The 21504-nt window shown below is 69.7% G+C and overlaps 6 protein-coding genes across 6 annotated transcripts in view; 1 reads left to right on the top strand and 5 right to left on the bottom strand.

The window, feature by feature from the left end:
* Positions 1-1493: 1493 nt before the first annotated feature.
* Positions 1494-2773, top strand: IL23A (interleukin 23 subunit alpha; the record flags this gene model as incomplete). The annotated part of the gene is made up of 4 exons (XM_079547783.1): positions 1494-1658; positions 1928-2032; positions 2424-2549; positions 2627-2773. 4 exons carry the CDS (start codon positions 1494-1496, stop codon positions 2771-2773), a joined length of 543 nt encoding a protein of 180 aa, XP_079403909.1.
* A 161-nt stretch (positions 2774-2934) lies between these two features.
* Positions 2935-7580, bottom strand: STAT2 (signal transducer and activator of transcription 2; the record flags this gene model as incomplete). The annotated part of the gene is made up of 21 exons (XM_079547810.1): positions 2935-3104; positions 3182-3660; positions 3748-3805; positions 3882-4070; positions 4141-4277; positions 4347-4435; positions 4529-4578; positions 4653-4788; positions 5046-5144; positions 5215-5298; positions 5364-5420; positions 5539-5632; positions 5769-5789; positions 5869-6021; positions 6090-6248; positions 6318-6466; positions 6548-6633; positions 6712-6790; positions 6858-6950; positions 7021-7119; positions 7218-7580. The coding sequence occupies 21 exons, from the start codon at positions 7578-7580 to the stop codon at positions 2968-2970; spliced, it is 2811 nt and encodes a 936-aa protein (XP_079403936.1). The 3' UTR covers positions 2935-2967.
* An 833-nt stretch (positions 7581-8413) lies between these two features.
* APOF (apolipoprotein F) lies at positions 8414-9425 on the bottom strand (the record flags this gene model as incomplete). The annotated part of the gene is made up of 2 exons (XM_079547775.1): positions 8414-9248; positions 9331-9425. 2 exons carry the CDS (start codon positions 9423-9425, stop codon positions 8414-8416), a joined length of 930 nt encoding a protein of 309 aa, XP_079403901.1.
* A 298-nt stretch (positions 9426-9723) lies between these two features.
* On the bottom strand, positions 9724-15778 carry TIMELESS (timeless circadian regulator; the record flags this gene model as incomplete). Its single annotated transcript, XM_079547811.1, is given in 29 exon segments — positions 9724-9832; positions 9915-9978; positions 9981-10001; positions 10214-10379; positions 10452-10570; positions 10643-10711; positions 10808-10979; positions 11071-11213; positions 11284-11366; positions 11456-11573; positions 11638-11723; positions 11832-11983; positions 12075-12270; positions 12355-12481; positions 12554-12651; positions 12719-12870; positions 12935-13054; positions 13131-13300; positions 13522-13625; positions 13697-13914; positions 14001-14177; positions 14282-14369; positions 14447-14580; positions 14649-14804; positions 14891-14992; positions 15101-15163; positions 15254-15368; positions 15456-15609; positions 15682-15778. Coding segments are annotated over 29 exon segments (3573 nt in total).
* A 744-nt stretch (positions 15779-16522) lies between these two features.
* On the bottom strand, positions 16523-18066 carry MIP (major intrinsic protein of lens fiber; the record flags this gene model as incomplete). Its single annotated transcript, XM_079547781.1, has 4 exons — positions 16523-16705; positions 17143-17223; positions 17299-17463; positions 17707-18066. The coding sequence occupies 4 exons, from the start codon at positions 18064-18066 to the stop codon at positions 16523-16525; spliced, it is 789 nt and encodes a 262-aa protein (XP_079403907.1).
* Positions 18067-18949: 883 nt separating this feature from the next.
* Positions 18950-21504, bottom strand: part of BAZ2A (bromodomain adjacent to zinc finger domain 2A) — a gene marked incomplete at both ends in the record, with an annotated part of 8917 nt that continues 6362 nt past the window's right edge. Inside the window, 5 exon segments of the mRNA XM_079547812.1 lie at positions 18950-19168; positions 19523-19603; positions 19670-19822; positions 19889-20209; positions 20547-20568. Coding sequence (XP_079403938.1) covers positions 18950-19168; positions 19523-19603; positions 19670-19822; positions 19889-20209; positions 20547-20568 — 796 coding nt within the window.

The raw sequence follows: 21504 nt of genomic DNA on the forward strand, positions 1-21504 counted from the left end.
CGGCCCAGCACGGCGGGCCCGCCGCTTTCCGCGGAGCTCCCAACCGGGAGCGTTACCCACAACCCCCCGCGCTCCGGCCAAGGATCCCACGCTGCCGCGCACGGCGGGAGCGGCGGCGGCGGCCGTCACGTGGAGCGCCGAAAGCTGCCGTTACCGAACGGCCCCGGGCGGAGCCCGCCGGGAGCGACCCGGCCAGTCCCGCCGCGCCCCTCCTCACGTCGCTATGGCAACCGCACCCCCCGCCGTCCGGACCGGAAGTCGGCCCGATCTCGGGGCCGGCGAGCCAATGGCAGCGCGGAGTCTCGTGCGCTGGCCAATCAACGCCTGAGAGAGGCGGAACAAAGCGTTCGTGCCGGACGGTGCGACGGAGGGGCCAGAAAGCTGCGGATGGCGTTTCTCGGTGCGGGAGTGGTGGTCCGGGCAGCGCTGTGTTCCCACCCGGCACCGCGGCCAGGCCGGGGGCTCCGGGACCCCCCATGGAGCCCCGAATGTTGCATGTGCCACGGCCCCCCGACGGCCCCTGCATTGTCCCCCGTTGACACAATGTCTCGCCGTGTCCAACACTGTCCTCTCCCGGTATCCCCGGTCCGTGACCGCGGAGCCCTCCTCACGCTCAGCGGTGCCGCAGCGCTTTCCTCGCCCCCCGGAGCCCCGCGGGGACGGGGACGCTCCCGTGGAGCTCAGCAGTGGGGAACCGGAGGGCGGTGGAGAGCGGGGTCACAGACCCCATCCCCGAACCGGAGCTCAGGACGCGGCGCCCCCTGTGGGGGTCCCGGTGGGACCGAGGGTCAGGCAGCCGCTGAGCCCCGGGGTCGGTACGCGGCGAGGACGAAGCCCGTCGAGGGGGGCCGTGTCTGGGGAAGGCCGGGGGCAGCCCCTCCGGGCGGGGACCGGGAAGCGCAGGAGCCGCCCTGTCGGGGCCGCCGCGATTGCGGAGCCGCGGGCAACGCGGGGGAAACGGGGGCTGGGGGGGAGCAGCCGGGTGTCCCGAGGCAGCGGCGAGCGGGGCAGCACCGGGACCGCCGCAGCAGTTTCCCCGGTGGGCACCGGGCATACGGAGTGGGGACGTGGGGACATCGGGGAAGCACTGCGAGACACCTGCGGGCCCGCCCCGGCCCGCCCTGCAGTGTGCGGAACCGCGCCCGTCCCGTCCCACCGCGTCCCGGGAGCGGATCCGAGCGGAGCGATGCGGTGCGGTGCGGCGCGGGCTCAGGTGTGTTCGGCTCCGTCCGCGCGGCCGCCGGGCGTGGAGCCACCAGGAACTGCCCCGGGTTTTCCTGCCCGTCCCGTCGGGGCGCGGGGCCGGAGCGGGCGCGGCGGGGCGCAGCCCGGGGACCCCGGCCCGGTATCGGTTCTGCTTTCGGGGGAGGCGGCGATTTCGCAGTAACGGGGGGCGGGTGCCACCTGCCCCGGGGATTCCCCACCTGCCGCCGCCCCATAAAAGCCGATGGATCCGCCGGTGGCCGCACTGACCCGATCGGACCCGCCCGGCCATGGCCCCGCTCCGCCGCCTCCTGCTCGCACTCTGCCTGCCGGCGATGCTGCTGCCGCTCGCGGTCCCGTTCCCGGCTCCGAGCACCGACTGGGCCGCCTGCAGGGACCTCTCCCAGCGGCTGTCGCGGCTGTTGGGGACGATGAAGGAGTCGCACCGGGTGCTGGTGAGAGCCGGGACGGAGTTTGGAGGGGCGGGGAGACGGGGAGACGAGGGATGCTACAGGAATGGGGAGAACAGGGGGCACTCGGGGAACCGGGGCTGCTCCAGGAACTGGAGATACTCAGGGAACTGGAAATGCTCGGGGACCTGAGAGAACCGGGGATGCTCCTGGAACCGGAGCTATGGGGCACAGAGGATCTGGGGGTACTGCGATGCTCTGGCTGCCTGGGGAGAGCCAAGGTGCTATGGGGTCCCTGTTAACCCTGCTGTCAGGATGCGGTCCGTCTGGGTGGAGAGGAGGACTCCGAGGGGGACTGTGCCCCCCGCATCCGCTGCAGTGATGCCTGTGACCCCTCCACGCTGGACACAAACAGCACGGTACCGGGGGGGCTGGGAGGGTGGGGAGGGGGGCCAGGGGTATCCTTGTAGCCAAAGCCCGGGGGGTCTTGTGGGGTGCGTGGATGCTCTGGGGTGCATTGCGATGTCTGAAGGGTCCTGGGGGGTCTCAGCGGTGCTGGGGGCCCCAGAAGCACTAAGGGTGTACTGGGGGAGGGAGGGGGGGGGAGCAGTGATGCTGGAGGTGTTCCTGGGGGCATCTCGGAAGCACCCAAGTGATGCGCTTGGAGATGTCAGGGTAACCTGGGGGTCAGGGCGCCAGGACAAGCTGGGGGGTCTCGGGGCTGTTGGGGTCCACAAGTTCCCCAGGGGTCGCTTTGGGTATGTGCTCAGAAGCCCAGCATCTTCACGCCCTCCCCCCCCCAACCCCCAGCACTGCCTGCAGCGGATCCTGCAGGGGTTGCAGCACTACCAGGCCATGCTGGGCTCTGACATCTTCGCCGCACGCCCGCAGCCAGAGCTGAAGGCGGTGCTGGAGGAGCTGCTGGGCCTCGTGCAGGTGAGCTGACCCCGACCCCGACCCCGACCTTAACATCAACCCCGACCCAGAGCCCTCTGACCCCTCTCTCCCTGCAGGTCCCCATCCGTTCCTGCCAGACCCCCCCGCCCCCCCACGCAGACCCCTGGGCCCGGCCGCTGCTGCAGCACGACACGCTGGAGCGGCTCCGCTCCTTCACCGCCGTCATGAGCCGCGTCTTCACCCACAGCGCCAGCGCCCGCTGACCCCCCGCCCCCCCTTAATTTATTTCTTATTTATGTGCCGCGCTCCCTATTTATACGGGGTATTTATGGGTTTCTAATAAAGGGCCGGGCAACGAGGAGCCGCTCTCTGCTACAACGCCGCACCGGGGCCGCCCTAACAGCACCGCGGGCTGATGGGGAGGAAGGGGTTTATTTACACGAGGGGCCGGGAGGGGTCACTGGAAGTCGCTGGCGTCGATGTGGAGCGGTGGGAAATCGCCGTCCGCGGTGAAGAGGGAAGCGGCGGCGGGCAGGGCCGCGTCCTCGGGCTGCGGCAGGAAGGGGTCGCTGGAGTCCAGGAGCGCGGCGCCGTCTGTGGGATGGGGGGGGGTCAGCGCCGAATGATCCCCAGCCCCACGGCCCCCAGCACCCACCGTCGGATCCACGCACCGTCCAGGGCGGGCAGCAGCTCCACAGCCTCCAGCGCCGGCTCCTGCAGCGGCAGCCCCTCCAGCTCCCCCAGCCCCGACGGCTGCAGCCCCAGGGCGCCGTCGTCCAACAGCAGCTCTGCAGCACCGCTCCCCAGCAGCGGCCCTATGGCGTTGCCCTCCGCGGGCAGCACCCCCTGCCCCCCGGGCGCCACCGGCAGCAGCTGCAGCACGACGGGCGGCCCCAGGTCCCCCATCCCTGTCTGCAGCACCCCCAAACCCCCTGATCCCAGTGGCTGCAGGGATGGCAGCACCGGGACTGCGGCCACCACCTGCTGCAGCCCCGGGCTCACGGCCTGAGGTGTCCCGGGGGTCCGGCCCCCCCCCAGCACCGTCCCTGGGCTCACAGGCTGTTGCCCGCCGCCCTTCAACTGCAGCGTCTCCAGGTCCTCCGTGGCCACCACCAACTCCTCCTGCGTCTGCCACGTCTCGTGGGGCTGCCTGTGGGCACAGCGGAGGGGTGGAGGTCGGGTGGGGGGGTGAGGGGGTCCATCCCTGTGGGGCTGGGGGCGAGGGGGGGGTGCTCACCTGGAGGATACGCGGATGAGGCGCTGGTTCAGGTATTCCTTCTTCTTGGTCAGGATCCCTGGGGGCAGGGAGGGCAGTTGGAAGGGGGCAGTGGGCGCTGCCCCCCAAGCCGTGCCGCGCTGCACGCGCCATACCCTCGTGCCGTTGGCTGTAGTAGGGCCCGAAGGCTTCGTCACGGGCGATGTCAGGGTAGAGGAAGAGCAGCGGGTTCTCGGGGATGTTCTCCTCTGCCAGCAGCTGGTAATCACGGATGATGTCGGGCAGCGCCAGCGACGCCAGCTCGGCTGCGGTGTAGGGGACGACAGCACGGAAGGCGGGGGGTCCTATGGGGGGGGTGGGAGGTCAGCGGTGGGTGTGAGGTCAGACCGAGGGGGGGTCCGGGGCTGCGCTCACCGCTCTCAGGGTGCTCCACCCAGGTGCAGGTGACCCCCCCCAGCGTGCTCTCGCTGAACCGAATCAGGAACGTCCCCGACCGCTTCACCTTCAGCAGTTTCTTTTCCTGTTTGCGGCTCACGAAGCCCAGGATGAGCCTGGGGGGGTTGGGGGCACAGTCAGCTCCCGCAGCCCCGCAGCCCGACCCCCCTGCATCCAGGCCGTACCCGTCCTTCCAGAGCTGCTTCAGGTGGTCGTGCAGCAGCGCCAGGATCCCGTCCAGCCAGGCCCAGAAGGAGAAACCTGCAGCACCGTCCTGCAGGATGGGGACATGAGGATGTGGGATGGGGATGTGTGAGATGGGGACGAGTCAGGATGGACGGGGACACGTGGGATGGGCACAGCTCACCTTGGAGAACTTGGTCCAGGGCAAGGCGCTCTCCGGAGATGGCTTTGAACCTGGAGGGGGGCAGAATAGGGTGAGTGAGGGGGGCTGGGCTGGGGCCGGGGGGCTCAGGGATGCGGGGCCGTACCGAAGAGCTTCTCAGCCAACATGTGCAGGTGCTCCCGGCTCAAGCCACGCTCAGCTGTGCTCTGGAACTGCCAGCTCAGCACCTCTGCCAGCCGGGGCCACGGGGCTGGGGGTGGTGTGGAGAAGAACTGCTGGTCCTGTAGGGATGGCAGCGGTGGAAGGGATGGGACTGAGATGGATGGGGGGACAGGCAGGGATGGCAGGAGGACAAACACATGGGACAGATGTATGGAAAATGGAATAGGGTGTGGGGTGAGACCAGCACAGGGGCCAGAGCATGGGAGCAGACACAGCACAGGACACAGAGACAGGGATGGGACATTAGGACTGGGATGTGGGGCGATGGGCTGGGCAGGGGTGTGGGGGTAGGGGGGACAGCGTGGGGGCTGCTTGCCTTGGGGTTGGGGCTCAGCATGTTGAACCAGAGCACGGAGGCCCAGGCGCTGGAGAGCTGGCTGTTGTTGGAGATGATGACGAAGGGCAGCGTGGAGGTCTGTGGGGGGAGCGGGGGTCATTACGGGCAGCCCCGACACCCAGACACATCCCCCCCCCCCAAAACTCACCTCCAGCTTCAGCTCCAGCCCGCAGTATGCATACGCCAGTGTGAAGGTGATGAGGTGAAGCTCCTCAGTCACAGCCAGAGGACCCTGCACAGGATGGGAACCCTCGCCCACTGCTCACCCTGCGCCCCCGCCCCAAAACCCACACCCACCTCATTGGTGCCTCTGCTGCCTTTGCCTGATCCTCCGCCCTTCTGTTCCTTCAGCGTCTGCGGGGGGGTGGGGGAGGTCAAAGTGGGGCTGGGGGTCAGGTGGGGCTTGGGACGGAGCGGACCCAAGCGGGGGTCCCAGATGGGGAGGACCCAGCGCAGGAAGGGGGACGCATACGAGGTACTGGAAGTCGCAGACCAGCCCCTCCCGGGGGCTGTCCCCAACCAGGACGGTTTTGCTGCTCGAGGTCAGAATGTTGAATTTGCGGAAGCTGTGGGGCAAAGGGAGGATGCAGATGGGGGCTGCTGCAGCCGACACCCCCCAGGGATGCTGATACTCCTCTGAGGACACCAGGAATCCCCCCTGAGGTCCCATTCCTGCCACCATTGCTGGCACTCAGCTCTCACCCTCGCGTCTTTGGCGGGTCCCTGCAAAAGGCAACACAGAGTCAGCTGTGAGCGTGGCCCAGGACCCCAACGGGGGGCGGCGGGACCCGGAGCCCCCGACCTGTCGATGTGGATGTTGGCCTCCATGCGGTGGTTGCGGTCATGCAGGCGGACCAGCAGGCGGGCGCGCGTGCAGAACTTGTTGGCTGTGCGCAGCACCAGCGGGCGCTTGGGGGTGTTGGGCATGCAGGGCTGCTGCTCCACCACGAAGGCACTGCGGGCGGGGGGGGGTCTCAGAGCAGCTCCATCGCATCCCCAGCCCCCCCGCGCTGCATCCCCCACCTCTGCAGCAGGCAGGTGAGCTGCTCCTGCAGCCGCTTCTCCAGCAGCGGCAGCTCTGACTGCAGCGGGTCCTGCTCGTAGGTCACCTTTTGCCGCAGCTCTCCCGCTGCCCGCAGCAGCTGCAGCAGCTGGAAGAGCCCCTCGCCCAGCGCTGTAAACCTGCAGGCGGTGGGGGTCAGCAAAGCACGGCCCCCCCCACCTCCCCCAGCCCCCCCAGCCCACCCCTACCAGCCCTGCAGCTGCAGCAGGCAGGTATCAGCGGGGGCTCCCAGGCAGCTGCGCTGCTGCCTCTCACGCCACGCGCTCAGTTCCTGCTGCAGGAAGTCCCGCAGGGTCTCGCTGCGCCCCAGCAGCTGCTGAATCTGTGCCACCACCTCCTGCAGGGACAGCGGGTCTGGCTGGGGGCGCACCGCAGCTGTGGCCCCCCATCCCCATGGCCCGGCTCTGCCCTTGCTCACCCGCCGCTGCCGGTCCAGGGACTGCAGCTTGGCCTGGAGTGCTTGGATGTGCTGCGTGTACTGCGGGTCGTGGGAGTGGTCCTGGCCTGCAGCGGTGGGGAGGGGCTTTAGGGGGTGCAGGGAGCGCTGGCTGTGCCTCCCCCCCCCCCGAGGCGCAGCCTTACCCGGCATGCAGTACATCTTATAGCTGAAGTCAAAGGTGTCCTGGAGGTCCTCCATGTGTCGGAATGCACGCTCAGCTTCCTGGGGATTGGGGGGGAGTGAGGGTCTGTGCACCCCCATGGGCTGGGGGACCCCGGGGAGAAATTACCTGCAGGGCGGTGCGGAATTCAGCCAGGCGCTGTTGGATCTCCCGCTCCTGGCTGCTCTGTGGGGCCGTGCTGGGTGCCGGGGGGGTCTCTGCCTATGAGATGGGGGGGGGGGGTCAGGAGGGTTCCCCCCCTCTGCCGGCAGGGGGGGGGAACCCACCCTACCTGCCCCTTTGCCTGCGCCCTCCGCAGGATGCACCGCTCCTCCTGCAGCAGATTGGCCACCAGGTTGGCAAAGTTCTCAGGGTGCTCCTCGAAGGCAGCCTGTGGGGTGCGCGGGGGGGAGGGCTGTCAGTGCGCATCAAGTTCCCACCGCACCCATAGATCCACCCCCAGTCCCCCCCCCCAACCCAGCCACCCACCTGCAGGTCGATGCGCGCCTTGCGCAGGTTGTGCTTCAGCATGAAGTCCTCATCCCCCGGCCCCAGGCTGCCCAGCTGCTCCCCCAGCAGCGTCAGCAGCGAATGGAACAGCATCCGCGCGTGGGACGAAAAGGGCTCGGCCGCCTGCTGCCTGCGGGACCGCTCAGTGCCTGCCCCACGGGGACCCCCCATCACCCCACGGTATCCCCCCGCCCCACGGTTCCCCCCGTACCAGTCTTGGTCCTCGATCCAGTCCGCCAGGCTCTGCCGGACGGTCATGGGCAGCGCGGCGTTGGTGTACAGTTGGTGAACGCGCTCCAGGTGGGTGGGGGGCAACTGCTGCACCTCCTGCCACTGCGCCATACTGGGGGGCGGGGGGGCAGGGCGTGCTGCTGGGACCCCTCCGGCTGCCGGGGAGGGAAGCGGTGCCGCTCACACCGCACGCCCACCGCCCCCCCCGGCTCCCTCCGCTCGAGCTCCGTGCGGGGGGCCCGTGCTGGTGGTGCAGCCCCCTCCCCCTCCCCCCCCCCCCCAGACTCCTCCCGTCCCGCCGCTGCACGGCACCCAAAGGCCCCACCCAGAAGCGCCCATCGGGTGGCCACCCCCGGCCCCGCACCCCGACCCTGATCCCGATCCCAGTATCGGACCTGGACTCGGCTCCCCGCTCCCGACTCCCGGCTCGTTCCCGGTCCCGTCCCCGCGCCGTGGCCACGCCCCCTCCAGGCTTTGCGCGGTGATTGGTGGAGCGCGGCGGAGAGGCCACGCCCCTCGGGGCGGGCAACGCGGGAGTTCCTGCGGGCAGCTCCGCTTCCCCGAAATGACGACGGGGGCGGGGCCACGGCGGGGGCGGGGCAGAGGGACGGGATCTGCGCGGGTGGGCGTGGTCATAAGCGAGTGGGCGTGGTCGCGGGCAAAAGGGGGCGGGGCCGGCGGGCGGTCGAGGAAGGAGATGGCGGAGCCGGGTGGGGGTCGGCAGCGGGAGCGCAGGGGACGGAGCGTTGGGCGATGAGCCCGCAGGGTCGGAGCCGCGGGGCAGCGCCGGGGGGCAGAGTGCCGCCGTCCCCACGCCGGGCGCTGTCACCGCGCGCCCCGTCCAAGGCCGTCCCTGGGCCAAGGTCTCCGCGCCCCGGGGCGGCGCGGCCGCACCGACCAGGAAAGAGACATCGACAGGGACACGGGCGGGGACGCGCCTTTATTCACACCACGAGGACGGGGCCGCTGTGAGCGCTGGGCGCCGTCGGGGGTTCCCCGTCGGCGGTGAAGTACCCGTAGAGCGCGCGGACCCCCGCTTTGATGCCGGGCTGCAGCCCGAACCGGATGCCCACGGCCACGGGGCCGCCCCCGGTGAGCGCCGTCAGCGCCGCGTAGCCCAAATCCTCGGCCGCCTGCAGCGCCCGCTCGGACGCGAGCAGCTCGCAGCCCTGGAAGGCGAAGTAGAGGCCGCTGCCCAGGTTGTAGACGGCGTTGACGCCCGGCACCCACTCGAGCACCCCGTGCGCCTCGCGCTCCCCGGGCGGGCTGCACGCGTCGTCGTCCGCCTGCCGACGGCACCGGAACGTCCCGGTGCGGGTCTCGTTGCGGAGGAGAGCGCAGCGCCGCCGCAGTCGGGCCAGGCTGGAGAGCAGCGGCAGCGTGCGGTGCGCGGGGACGTCCCGCAGCCCCGCCAGACCCCGCAGGAGGGCGGTGGCCGCGCGGGGGCTCAGCTCCCGGTACAGCCCCCGCGCCGCCGCCTCCGCCTCCGCCTCGCACCCGGCCCCGTTCAGCGCCAGCGCCAACGAGGCGCGGGACGTGGCGCGGGGCAGCAGGGGGATGCGGGAGAAACCGGGGAGGGCGTCGGGGAGCAGCGCCCCGCACGGAACCCCCCGACCCCGCAGTGCCTGCAGGGGGGGAGCGACCTCCGCAAGCAGCTCCCGCACCGTCGCGGTCCCTCCGTCACCCCGCGGGGGCGCGGTGGTCGCGGTTTCCCCCCGGCCCTGGAGGAGGAGGAGGAGGAAGAGCAGAGCGCGGCCCATGGTGGCGGCTCGGGGGCACCTGCGGAGGTTTAGGGGGGCGCAGCCGTCAGCCCACAGCTGCACCCCCACCCCTCCCCTCCCACCCCCAGCCCCCCGCTCACCGCTCGCAGTCACCGCTGTCCCCGCACCTCCGTCGCTGCGCTGCGCCCCCCCCCCCCTCCACGGCCCCTTTATAACCGCCGCTATCAGCGGCCATTGCGACACACGGGGACAGAGCCCCGCACCGCCCCCCCGACAGCGCCGGGCACAGCCCAGAGACTTCGTGCACTGATTTATTTGGTGCCGTTCCCGATGTAAAACAGTGTCAGAAACAAACAAACAAACCCTAAACCCAAACCCCAGTGAAAAGGTAAAATGGGGACAGGGGAAGGAAAAGCACCGCGCCTTTAAAAAGAACTTAAAAACCCACAGAGAGCCCCCAAAACCGATAAAGCTGTACAAAAAGCCCCAACAGCAGAGCGGGGGCATTGCAGGGACTGCTGTCCCGGGGAACCTCAATCTTCCTCCTCTTCCTCCTCCTCCAGAAGGCGGCGGATGCGTTTTCTTCTGCCCATGGGGTGGGGGTCCTCATCCTCCCCTGACGGGGGAGCCGGGGGAGCAGCTCTGCCTCTATGGGAGCGGAAGGGTCAGGGGAAGGGGCAGAAGGGAGGAAAAGCCCCCCCCACAACCAGGGGAGGGGCTGCACCCACCCACATCACCATCCTCATCCTCGCTGTCGAGCTGCCACCGCCGTTTGCTGCCTGATGGTGCGGGGATGGCGAGGGGCTCCTCGCTGTGGGGGTTTGGTAGAGTCAGCAGAGCCCATGGGGCACCGGGAGAACCCCGAGGCCACGGCCCCCACCCCACTATGGGCGAGGACCTCACTCATGTGAGTGTTGTAGGGTCAGCACGTGGGACCCCAGCCTCACCTCTCTGAGTCCGACCCCAGCGGGGAGGGCAGCGGCTCTGCTGTGGGGCAGAGGGGCTCAGGGGAGGTTCCTGCACCCGTCACACTGCTCCCAGAGCCCCGGCCGCCTTCCCCTCCCGCGGGCTCCTGTGGTGCTGCTGGCAGCTCCTGGGGGGGCCCCTGAGGGCTCGGGGGGGTGATGGAGGCGGCTGCACGGCGCAGCTGCTGTGGGGTGAGGGCAGCAGGGATGCGCCAGAAGGACTCCTGGGGACAGAGGGGGGATGCTGTGGGCTGTGCCAGGAGCAATGGGGACAGAGATGGGGACAGGGGCATCACCTGCTCGTTGGCAGGGGGCCGCAGCCCCACCTCCCGCAGCAGAGCACAGAAGCCCCGGTTCTCCATGGCATCTTCGTTCTCCTCTGAGAGTGGCACCAGCGGCACTGGGAAGGACATCCCTGGGGGGGGGAAGCGCTGTCAGCCCGGCCCCTTCCCCATCCCCAGCCCTGTGCCCCCCCAGCCCCGCTCACCTTCCGTCTCACGGTCCCTCGCCGTCCTCCTCAGGCAGTTCTGCAGCCACCGCAGAGGCCCCTCCAGCCCTGGGGACGGCGGAGTCAGAGTGCAGCCCCACTGACCCAAAGGATGGGGGTCAAGCCTGAGGGGCGGTGGGGTCACATCCCCTTGCTCCCACCCACCTTCCTGCTGCAGGCGCTGCACCAGGGCCAGCCCCGTCCCCTCCTTGGGGTCCCAGGGCTCCTCCATGGGGTCATCCTCTGCTTCATCTTCTTCCTCCTCCTCCTCTTCCTCCTCCTCGCTGTCCTCAGCAGAGCTGTTATGGGCTGACACGGCTGCAGCATCTGCCTCACCCTGCAGGGACCGTAACGCTTGGGTGCCTTGAGAGGAGGGGAAGGGGGACAGCACCCCTGGATTGGAGCCCCCTGCCCCCCAACCCACGTACCGTCTGGGGGCCGCAGCTCTTCCTCCGGCGCTTCTTGTGCAGCTCCTTGCGCTCTGCCACCAACCCCATTTTCAGCAGCTTCTCCACCACGCGTGCCCGTGAGCGCCGTGCCGTCAGGTTCTTCATGATGTTCCCCAGGATGTCTGGGGGGGGGGGGGGGTCAGCAGGGTGTTGGACCCCCTCCCCACACCCTTCCCCTTGGAACCCGCTCACCATCCGATCCCCTGAACTCCTCAAAGAGCCGCTCCAGCTCCAGCTCCTGCTCCTCCGTCCACAGCACAATATTGGTGCCCTTCCTGGGGGGGGGAGGACACAACCCTGGGTGCCCACCTGGGCACACAGTGCTCCCCATCACGGGGGTCCCCACTCGGGGTCTCATCCCCACCTTGGCCGTGGGAAGTCCCTGGCGCTGCCCGCCAGCCCCATGCGCACCAACTGCTGCACCACCTGCCGCCGCGTGCGGCCAGGCAGCTCCGCCAGGATGGAGGCAATGATGTCCTGACCTGTGGGAGTGGGGGCTGCGAGAAGGGTCCATGCCACCCCCTGCCCCCCACAGCGCCCCCGTACCTTCTGCCTCCTTATACTTCCAGAACAGCTCCCGCAGCGCCTGCTCCTCCTGTGGGCTCCAGGCGGGGGTCCGACGTGCTGCAGCGCTGGGCAAAGGAGTGATGAGGGGAAGTCAGAGCTCTTCTCCCAGCCCACAGCCTCTCCCCGTGCCCGCCGCCCCTCTCTCAACCCCCCAGCCCCCCCAGCCCACTCACCCCTCCCCATCCCTCAGGGAGCTGTAGCCCTCACTCATCTCGCGCACAGCCGTAGCGTTCTTCCAGAAGAGCAGCTCCACGAACGCCTTCTTGTTGGTGGCTGCCAGCGCGAAGAACTTACCCAGGATATATTTGGCCAAGGCCACCAGCTCCTGGGGGTGGAACAGAGAGGTGAGGGCAGCAGGATTGCACCGGGCCGGAATCGGGGTGGGGGTGCAGGGGGGAGTTGGGGCTGCGCCTCACCTGGTGGGCGCCGGGGTCGCTGAGGAGGCGTTGGAAGAGGGTGAAGAGGGAGAGCTGGAAGAGCAGCGCCTCCATGCGCAGCTGGCGGGACAGGCGGTGCAGCAGCCGTGCAGCACAGTGGTTGGTGCGGGCGCTGTTCTGTGCGTAGCCCCGCAGCAGCAGCGTGCAGGCACGGACCACGGGCACGCAGGCAAACCTGGAAACCCCCCCCACATAATTGGTGACCAGCACCGCGCTGCCCTCCCTGCGCCCCCCGCCCCCTCTCGGAGGCTCTCCTCACCGCTTCAGGTAGTCCATGAAATTGAACTCCTTCTCCGACACCCGCACTGCCTCTTCCTCCTCCTCCTCTTCCTCCTCCTCTTCCTCGGGCTCCTCCGGCTCCTCAGCCTCGGGGGAGGGGGTGGGCCCTGTGGGGGGCAGCGTTAGGGGCCCAGAGCTCCCCCAGACCCCACTGCCACAGGACAGGGCCGCGCACTCACGAGGCAGCGCAGCAAAGCAGATCTCACGCAGCAGCTGCGTCTCCTCAGCAGGCTCCACGCCGGGGGGGCCGAAAACATCCCCTTCGGGCCACACTTCCCTGTGTGGAGGGCAGAGGTTGGCACCGCACCCCCACATTCTGAGGGGTGGGATGGGGCTGGGGGTACCTGGCAGAGCGCAGCAGCCGCAGGGCCTGGGGGGCCCCCCCCTCCCGCAGGCACTCCTGGATGCGCAGCAGAGCCACCGCGCGCTGCTCCTCCACCGGAGTCTCCGAGGCAGCATCAAAAGGCACCACGTCCTCAGGGAGCGGCACCGTGCCCTGGGGGGGTCACTGTGTCACCCGGCGCCCCTCGGACACCCCTCACAGCAGGGCCCGTCCCTACCTGCAGGCAGTCCTGGAGTTGCTGGGCCACCGCTGCCCACAGCTCCTCCAGCTCGGCTGCGCCCGGCGGCTGCGGCGCTGCAGGGGCACGGGGCTTCTTCTTCCTCCTCACACGTTTGCTCTGCATGACGAAGGAGGGGAGGAGGGTCAGGAGGGACCACAGGGACCCACGCAGAGCCTCGGAGACCCCAGCCCACCTGCACCACGAGGCCGGAGCGGCCGCGGCAGAAGCGCTCCAGCATTTGCAGGAAGAGATGCGCCGTCTCCACCAGGTCCCGCAGGAAGGCACGAGGCTGCTTCGTCTCATCGAACTTCCGAAAGAGCGCGAGGAGCAGCTCCCGGTACTCCATCAGATAGAAGATGTGGTCTGGAGGGCGGCAGGGGGACAGGGGCAGCGTGGACAGACAGACGGATGCGTGAGTGGTTGGACAGGGGGACGGACAGATGGATGGCGAGAGATTGGCGCACGGACAAAGATGCGGATAGAGAGACACGAGGAAAGAGAGCCCTGCAGACAGACAGAGGCACGGACAGACGGACAGAGCCACGGATGGATGAACGCGCGGATGGACCAAGGGACGGACTCACTCTTGATGACCTGACTGCTGTCCCGCACTGCCGGCTCTGTGCAGTGGTCCATCTCCTGCACCGTGCGCAGCAGCTCCTGGTACGCCTTCAGGGCCAGGTGCATCCTGCAGGAGGGACGGGGTGCTCAGGCAGTGCTGGGGGGGCTTGGGGCCAAAGAGGGGGCTGCAACCCCCACCTGCGCGCCCAGGTGGCCGCCTCCTTCTTGTCCATCAGGGCCATCTCGTAGTAGTTGGTGAGGTGCTGCTCGATGAAGTGAAAGGCACGCACGCTCACCGTCTCCGACACCAGCTCGGCACGGAACCCCCGGCCACGGTTGAAGGCCATGAAGAAGGCGGTGGCCCACAGGTAGTACGTCTCATCGTGCTGCTGCGCCTTCTCCCGCAGCAATTGGTCCTGGGGGGCGCGTGGGGGAACTCAGCGCCGGGGGGACCCCGGGTGGGGGGGTGGCCTGAAGTGGGGGGGACGACTCCCACCCTCACCTTGACCAGCAGCATCAGGCGGTTGTAGCAGTCCTCCAGGAAGTCCTGGCAGAAGCAGCTCAGGAAGAGCCGGACGTTGCGGGCGGAGCGCCGGGGGGGTCCCGGCTCAGGGGGGGCCCAGCGACGCCGCGGCACCCGGCGCGTCTCCTTGCCCAGGTCGTGGCTGTAGCTCTGCAGCTGGGGGGAGAGAGGAGAGCATGAGCCGTGCCCCCTCAGCACCACTGCGAGCCCCTCAACGCCGTACCGAGCGCCCCCCCGGTGCTCCCCATCCCCATACTCACGTTGTGCAGCCCCTTATGGAAGACAACATCGTGGTCCCCGATGGCCTTCAGCCCCTGGATGACATAGGAACCGCGGAAACGGGAGTGTCTGCAGGGAGGAACGCACGAGATGAGCAATGCTGGCCCTACCACAGGGCTCTGCCTCAACTCCAGCCCCCTTCCCACCTGGATGGACGCTGCAGCGCCCGCGCTCTCTGCTCTGCTTGCTCCCGCTGCCGCAGACTCTGCAGCTCCCGCGTCTCCTCCCCACACTTGGCGCCTGCCCGCCCCTGACCCAGCGCTGCCAGCTGCTCCGGGCTCTGTGGGGCGGGGGGTTCAGCACGGCTGGATGGGGGCCGGGGGTGGGCCCTGCACCCCCCACGCCCACCTGGTCACGGAACATGAGGGAGACGATCTCGAGGACGTGCAGAGCCCACTGCTGCTCAGCCGGCGTGCTGGCCAGGAACTTGAGCAGGTCGTCCATGCCACTGATGTGCAGAGCCCACAGCACGCGGTCGTGCACGCTGGCATCGCCATCCACACCCTGGGGGGCGGCACAGGGCGGGGGCAGCATGCGGGGCACCTTCCCATGGGGATCCCTGGGTCTGTACCCCCCTCCCCTCCCATTACCTGCTCTGCAGCGGGGTCGGGGGGCACGTGCAGCACGTTGCGCACCAGCAGCAGGATCCGCTCGATCAGCAGCGCGTCCTCCTCCTGCCTCTGCTCCCAGTCCTGCAGTGCACGGCTGTCAGAACTCCCACAGACGTCCCCAGACCCCAGCCCCACAGCTGCCCCCTGACCCTCAGCCGCATTGACCCCCCCCGCACCCCCAGCACCCACCAGCTGCAGCACTTCGTACAGCTTCTCGCTCAGCACCCCAAACACCTTCTCACTGGCGAACGCCTGCAGAAAAAACCCTTGGTGAGCTCTGCGTGTCTGGGGGGGGGTTTGAAGACCCCCCCACCCGGAGTCACCCCGCGGCTGCACCCTCACCTCTTTGTACGCCTGCAGGTAGGACAGCACCTGCAGGAAGTGGTGCCGGGCGGTGGCGTCCGACGGCACTTTGCCAAAGCAGAGCAGCGCCGGCTGCGTCAGGTTCACCATCAGCCTACGGGGGGCAGTTGGGGGGGTTGGACTCGGGACCGCTGCCCACGTGGGAGCGCAGCCCCGCGCCGTCCCCGCAGCTGCCCGGTACCTGACGACGGCATCGAAAAGGCTCCGGTCCCGCGGGTATTGAACGAGCAGCGGCAGCAGGTCGTTCTGCAGGATCTGCGCTGCTCCCAGCTGCTGCCGCACGTCGCGGCTCTCGTCCTCGTGCCGGAGGTACCGGATCAGATCCTTCACGCTCTCTGCGGGAGGGGCGCTCAGAACTCCGCATCCGCCCGGTTTCTTCCCCCTCCCCCCCATTCCCCGTGCCGTACCGAGGCAGTCGGGCTCGCGGTGGTACACGTCGCCCTCCAGGTAGCCCAGGGCGCTGCAGGTGGCCAGCAGCTCGCAGTTCATCATGTACCAGTCCATGCAGCGCGGGGCGGGCGCGGGGAGCCGGGCAAGACCCGACGGGGCGGAGCGGCCCGACCCCGGTCCCGGGGCACCGGGCGGCTCTGAGGGCCCGGGCCGCGATCCCGATCCCGATGCCGGTACCGAAAGCCCCCAGCCCCGCACGCTCCCGCTGCCGTTACACAACCGGCCCAGTTCCCGCGGCTCCCGCCCCGCCCCTCCCGCCGTCCCCCGCCGCAGGCCTTAAAGCGGAAACTCCAGAACCACGCCGGTCAGCCCCCCCCCCCCCTCCCCCTCCGCCCACCGCCCGCTACAAGAGGAGGCCACGCACCGCAGCACCCTTCTCCCCCCTCATCCCCCCTCGGGACGCCCACTCCTGCACCCCGCACCGCGCTGCTCCCCACTCCCCACCCCGCTCCCACCTCGACGTTGCCCTTTTAAGAGCGGCTCAGGCTGCGCGGTGGCCCCTCCCCCTGGGCGGGGCATCGCCTCGGGCGCGGGAAGGCGCCGCTCCGCGCTCCCCCCCCCGCACGCGGTGCCCCCCGCCCCCCCCCGCCCTCCGAGAGCGGTTACCAAAATAAAGCGTAGGTTTAATTCACCGAACACGGAGCTCCCGCCGCGGCGGGGCGGGGCCGGCCGTCGGGTGCCGTTGGCCGCCGCGCTCCCGCCGCCCCGCACACACACGCACGCACCACACGCACCGCATCGGCGGCCCCGACACAGCAAAGGCGGCCCCGGGTTTGGGGCTGGGACTGGGGGGCGGCCCTACAGCCCCTGCGTCTTCAGCTCCAGCGGTTCCGCCGGCGGTTCGGGGGGCGGCGCGGCGGCGGGCGGCTCCCCCCGCAGCACGGCCAGGCGCTCCGCCATGCTGCGCGCCCGCGGACACAGCGCCAGCTCGTACAGCAGAGCCGCCAGCGCCGCGCCCAGCAGCGGACCCGCCCAGAACACCTGCGGGGGGCGGCGTGGGAGGGGGCGGCCAAGGGGTCCCACATCCGACCCCCCCCGACCCGAGAGAGGGGCGGCCGCCACCCCCCCGTGCGGCCATCCCTGAGCCCGAGGAGCGGGGCGATAAGGGATGCGACCCCCCGCGGTGGGGAACCCTCGGGGCTGCTGCAGCCGGCGGGGTTGTGGATGGGATGGGATGGAGAGGAATGGGACCGGGGTGGGCTGGGACGGGGGGGGGGGGGGTTGGGTTAGGCTGAAAAGGACCGGGGTCGGACTGGGATGCGCTGGGACGAGAGTGGGACGGATCGGGTTGAGCTGAGGTGCACTGGGATGGGACTGGGATGGGATGGCAGCGGGTTGAGGCAGAGCGGGATGGACTGGGGCAGGACGGAGATGGGCTGGAACGGACCGGGCCGGGCCACAGCGCCCTCCCCACTTACCCAGTGGTTGGCGAAGTTGCGGGTGATGACGGCGGGGGCAAAGGAGCGTGCAGGGTTCATGCCAGCACCAGTGTACGGGATCTGCGGGGAAGGAGGGGGCGGTGGGTGCCGGGCGCCCCCCCCCCCCCGTCCCGCAGAGCTGCCACCCCCCCTTACCCCGAAGAGGTGGCCGAGGGTGAGGGAGAAGCCAACGGGCAGCGCCGCGGAGCCAGGGCGCCCGTCGTGGCGGTCGTCGAAGCTGGCGAAGACGCAGAGGATGAACTGAGCCGTCAGCAGCAGCTCCACCACCGTGCCCTGGCCCGGGCCCACGCTGGGGTGCAGCTGTGGGGGAGAGGGGCTCAGCGCCGGCTCCCAGCCTCCCAGACCTCGGCTGCCCAATTCCCCATCAACCCCGTCACGCCTTCTCCCCTCTCCCCAAGCCCCTATTTCCCTTCGGCCACCCCCGCGAGTCCCAGACGCCCCCAGCCCACCCGCTTCCCCCCACCGCAGCCCCCTGTTCTCTCCTCCCCCTCCTCCAAGCGCCCCATTCTGCCCCCGGAGCCCCCACCCCCCCGCCCCGCTCACCGCACTGAGGCCCAGCGTGCCGCGCACGGCGGCCGGTGTCACCCCGTAGAGGACGCCGGCCCCCGCCAGGGCACCCAGCAGCTGAGCCAGCAGGTAGCCCAGGGCGCGGGGCAGGGAGAGCTGCGAGGCCAGCAGGAAGGCCAGCGTGACGGCCGGGTTGATGTGCCCGCCGCTGACGTGCCCCAGCGCCTGCACCAGGGTGGCTTGGGCCAGCCCGAAGGCCAAGGCGGACCCCAGGACCCCGTGGGGGCCCGGGGCCCAGCGCAGCGAAGCCCCCAGCCCCAGCAGGGTGTAGAGGAGGCTGCCCAGGAACTCGGCCAGGATGGCCCTCCAGAAGGAGGACGAGCGCAGCTCCCGCATGGCCCGGCCCCGCTGCGGCCCCGCTCCCCTCCCGGGGGCCGCCCGCACCCACCTTTATAAGCCCCCCCCCAGCCGGCCCCGGGGGTGGGACCCCACCACCGCCACCCCCCCTTAACTGCTTCGCTGCCCGGGATACGGGGTGGGCGAGGTGCTGTGCGGGACCCCGGTGCCCCCCTCAGGTGTGGTTCCACCGCCCCGACAGAGTGGGGACCCCCCAGAGCTGCGTCCCCCACCCTTGGGGATGCCGGCTGGGGGGTGGCTCTGACCCATAGGCACCCTCTATAGGGCCTGGGGTCAACAACATACTTGGGGCTGTGGGCAACACTGCGACACCCCCCCCGCCCCCCAGCCAGAATCTGGGGGGGCACTATGGGAGGGCAGCACTGGGAGCCAGCCTGCCCCAACCCCACACATCCTGGGGGCTGCAGGTGCCCCATGCCCAGCCCCACATCACAGGGGTGCAGGCGCCCCCCCAGGGGCTGCCACTGCTCCCCCCCACCCCCCCGCCTGGCTCTGGTGCATTCAGGATGGCTTAGCAGGCACTAAGCCCCCGGCCGGGGGGGATTAGGGCCGAGCGCGGCCATTGGCGCCCGCAGGAATCTGCCGGAGCTGCAGAGGCTCCGACAAAAGGCTTTGCTGCGCTCAGCGCCCACACAAGGCAGGAGCAGCCCCCCGGCCCCCACCGCGGGGCCAACGGGGGGTACGGCATGGGGGGAGTGCAAGGAGAGGCCCTGCAGTGACCCCGTGCACCCAAACCCCCCCCGTCCCACAGCACCACTCCACGCTCATCTCTGGTCCAAAGCCGCCTTTAATCCCCACGGGGAAGAGGATGCTTTGAGGGGGGGGAGAAGGCGGCAAGAGTGCAGAGCCCCCGGTTCTCGCATCAGGCCGTGCCCTGGCCCTGGGAGGCCGGGGGGGTACAAGCAGCACTGAGGGGGGCAGTGGAAGGTGAGGAGGGGGAAGGGCTGGTGGTCTCCACCAGTGCCACGTCCCGGCAGGTGAGGCAGGCACACAGCTTCTCCCGGGAGGCACCAGGGCCGAAGATGAACTCGTAGCAGAGCCCAGCCAGCACGGCACCCAGCACCGGTCCCAGCCAGTAAACCTGGGGGAGGTCAGTGGGAGCAGTAGGAGCAGGGATACCCAGGGTGGCACGGGGTCAGGGGCTGCCAGGGGATGCGGGGCCCACACGAGGGATGGGGACTGACCAGAGGGAGCTGCTCCAGGGGTGAGGAGGGAACCACGTTTGGGATGGAGCAGGAAGACCAAAGGATGGGGGTGGGGGGACCTGTGCTGTGATGGGGGACCGGAGGAGCCCATCTGGGGATGCCGTGAGGGTGACTCAGGGGGAGTGACTGAAGGGGGGGCAGGGATTGCTGTCCTGGGGGAGGATGGAACGGGAAGGTCACCCATCCCCACAGTGGGTTTTCTGGGGGAACCCAGCGGTTCTGTGACTCACCCAGTGGTTGTCCCAGATGCCGGTGACGACGGCAGGCCCCAGTGAGCGGGCTGGGTTCATGCTGCCCCCCGAGAACGGCCCCTGGGGGAGCAGGTCAGGACTGGCCGGGCCAGGGGGCCACAGGCGGGGGCACTGGGGGGTCCTTACCGCAGCCAGAGCTCCAGCAACGATGGCACAGCCCAGGGCCAGCCCGGTGGGGGCAGCCGCGTGGTCGGTGGAGGCCAAGGCGGTGAGCGCCAGCTGGAAGGTGGCAAAGATCTCCCAGCACAACGCCTGCCCCGCTGTCCCTGCCGCACTCACCTGCGGGCACAGCAGAGCCTCAGCACCCACCGGCACCAGGAAGGGCACCGGGACAGGGAGGCTCACCCTGCTGACCATTGCGCTGTCATCCGGCAGTGCCAGGCGTGCAGCCGTGGCAGCCAGCACAGCCCCGGCACACTGCGCCAGCAGCACTGCAGCCCCACGCAGGGCACCCAGTTTGTGGGTGCAGAGCAGCGCCAGGGTGAGCGCTGGGTTGGCCTGGGGCGCTCCGAGGGCGCAGCTCAGTGTCGCAGCCGCCAGCCCCCCGGCCAAGGCTGGCACCAGGGGGGTGGGGGCAGCTGAGGCTCCCAGGACCACCCCAGTAAAGATGAGCGTTGCCACAGCCTCAGCCAACACCTCCCGCCAGAAGCGCCCGCTGTGCAGCTCCTGTGGGCACGAAGGGGAAGTCATGACGACGGGGTGCCATGGGGTGTCACGCTGATGAGACCCCTCAGCAATTTGGCACCGAAATGATGGGGTGTCAGTGATGGCAGATGGGGGCTGCCATGGTAACTGGATGCTTCAGCAACCACGGTGACAAAGGGTGTCTTGGCAACAGGGCACCTTGGCAATGGGGTCACCATGGCAACTGAGCAATGCAGGAACGGGGGTTCAGGCTACAAGGGCCATGAGCCTCAATCCCCTGGTAGGGACGGACCCCAAGGCCTCACAGCCAGGGCTTGGGGGTGGGGGGGCTGGGGTCACGCAGCTCGCGAGGTCTTACCTCCCCTATGGCCATGGTGCAGCTGCAGGACCAAGGCAAGCACAGCAGATGCCCGTGGCAGGGACGCCTCCCAGCCCCTGGTCCTGCCAACCCTCCTTGATTTGGGGAGGGTGTCTGCACCCAGGGCATCCCCAAAACACATGAGGGGTCTGCCAGCAGGGCACAGCCGTGGCAAGAGCTGCAGGGGCCTGAAATTGGGCTCGGGCACCCCAGGATGCCGTGGGTGCCATGGCAACAAGCAGGGGCACTTTGGGGTGTTGCCACGACAACCAGCACGAGGTGCTCAGGTGGGAGATGAAAGGCGGAGATGAAAGGAGGGAATGCAGAGATGAAAGGGGGGGGCAGCAGATGAGGCCAGCCCTGCTCATGCTGCAGTGCCAGGGATGCCCAGTTCTGGAGGCAGCAGGAGAGGACAGGAGGGGCCGTGGAATTGGAGCTGCCCCCAGCCCTGCTGCAGTGGGGGGAGGGGAGCCGGGCCCCACGTCCCTGCCAGCTCAGCAGCCCCACACACGGCGTGAGTCAGCGGGTCGCTGCCCAGGGCCTGGCTCAGCACAGCCCCGCGGCCGCCCCGAAAGAGCCAGAACAATCCCTGCACAAAGGGCCTGGATGGGGACGGCCGCCCTGACACGCAGCCCTGCCCCCAGGCCGTGGGGGGGGACGGACGGCACGCTGCGGTTCCATGGCCCGCAGGGGCCCTCTGTGGGGCACGGGTCAGGCCGCACATCCTACCTCAGCCCCACAGGAGACCCCAAGGGTTCCTGGGACCCGTTACCGTGCCCTATGACCCCTGCTGACGACCCTCTCCTGCCCCACAGACTCCTCCCGGCGCCCCCCGCCCCACGGAGGCCCCGCTGCCCCCAAACCCGCTCCGTCCTTCTGGGCCCGAAGGAGAACCGCGCGAGGCGCCAAGATGGCGGCCCCCCGCCCGCCTTCAGCCAGAATCACGCGGTGGGGGTGG

Source organism: Tetrao urogallus (genome assembly GCF_951394365.1).
Source record: "Tetrao urogallus genome assembly, chromosome: 31".
Lineage (NCBI taxonomy): Eukaryota > Metazoa > Chordata > Aves > Galliformes > Phasianidae > Tetrao > Tetrao urogallus.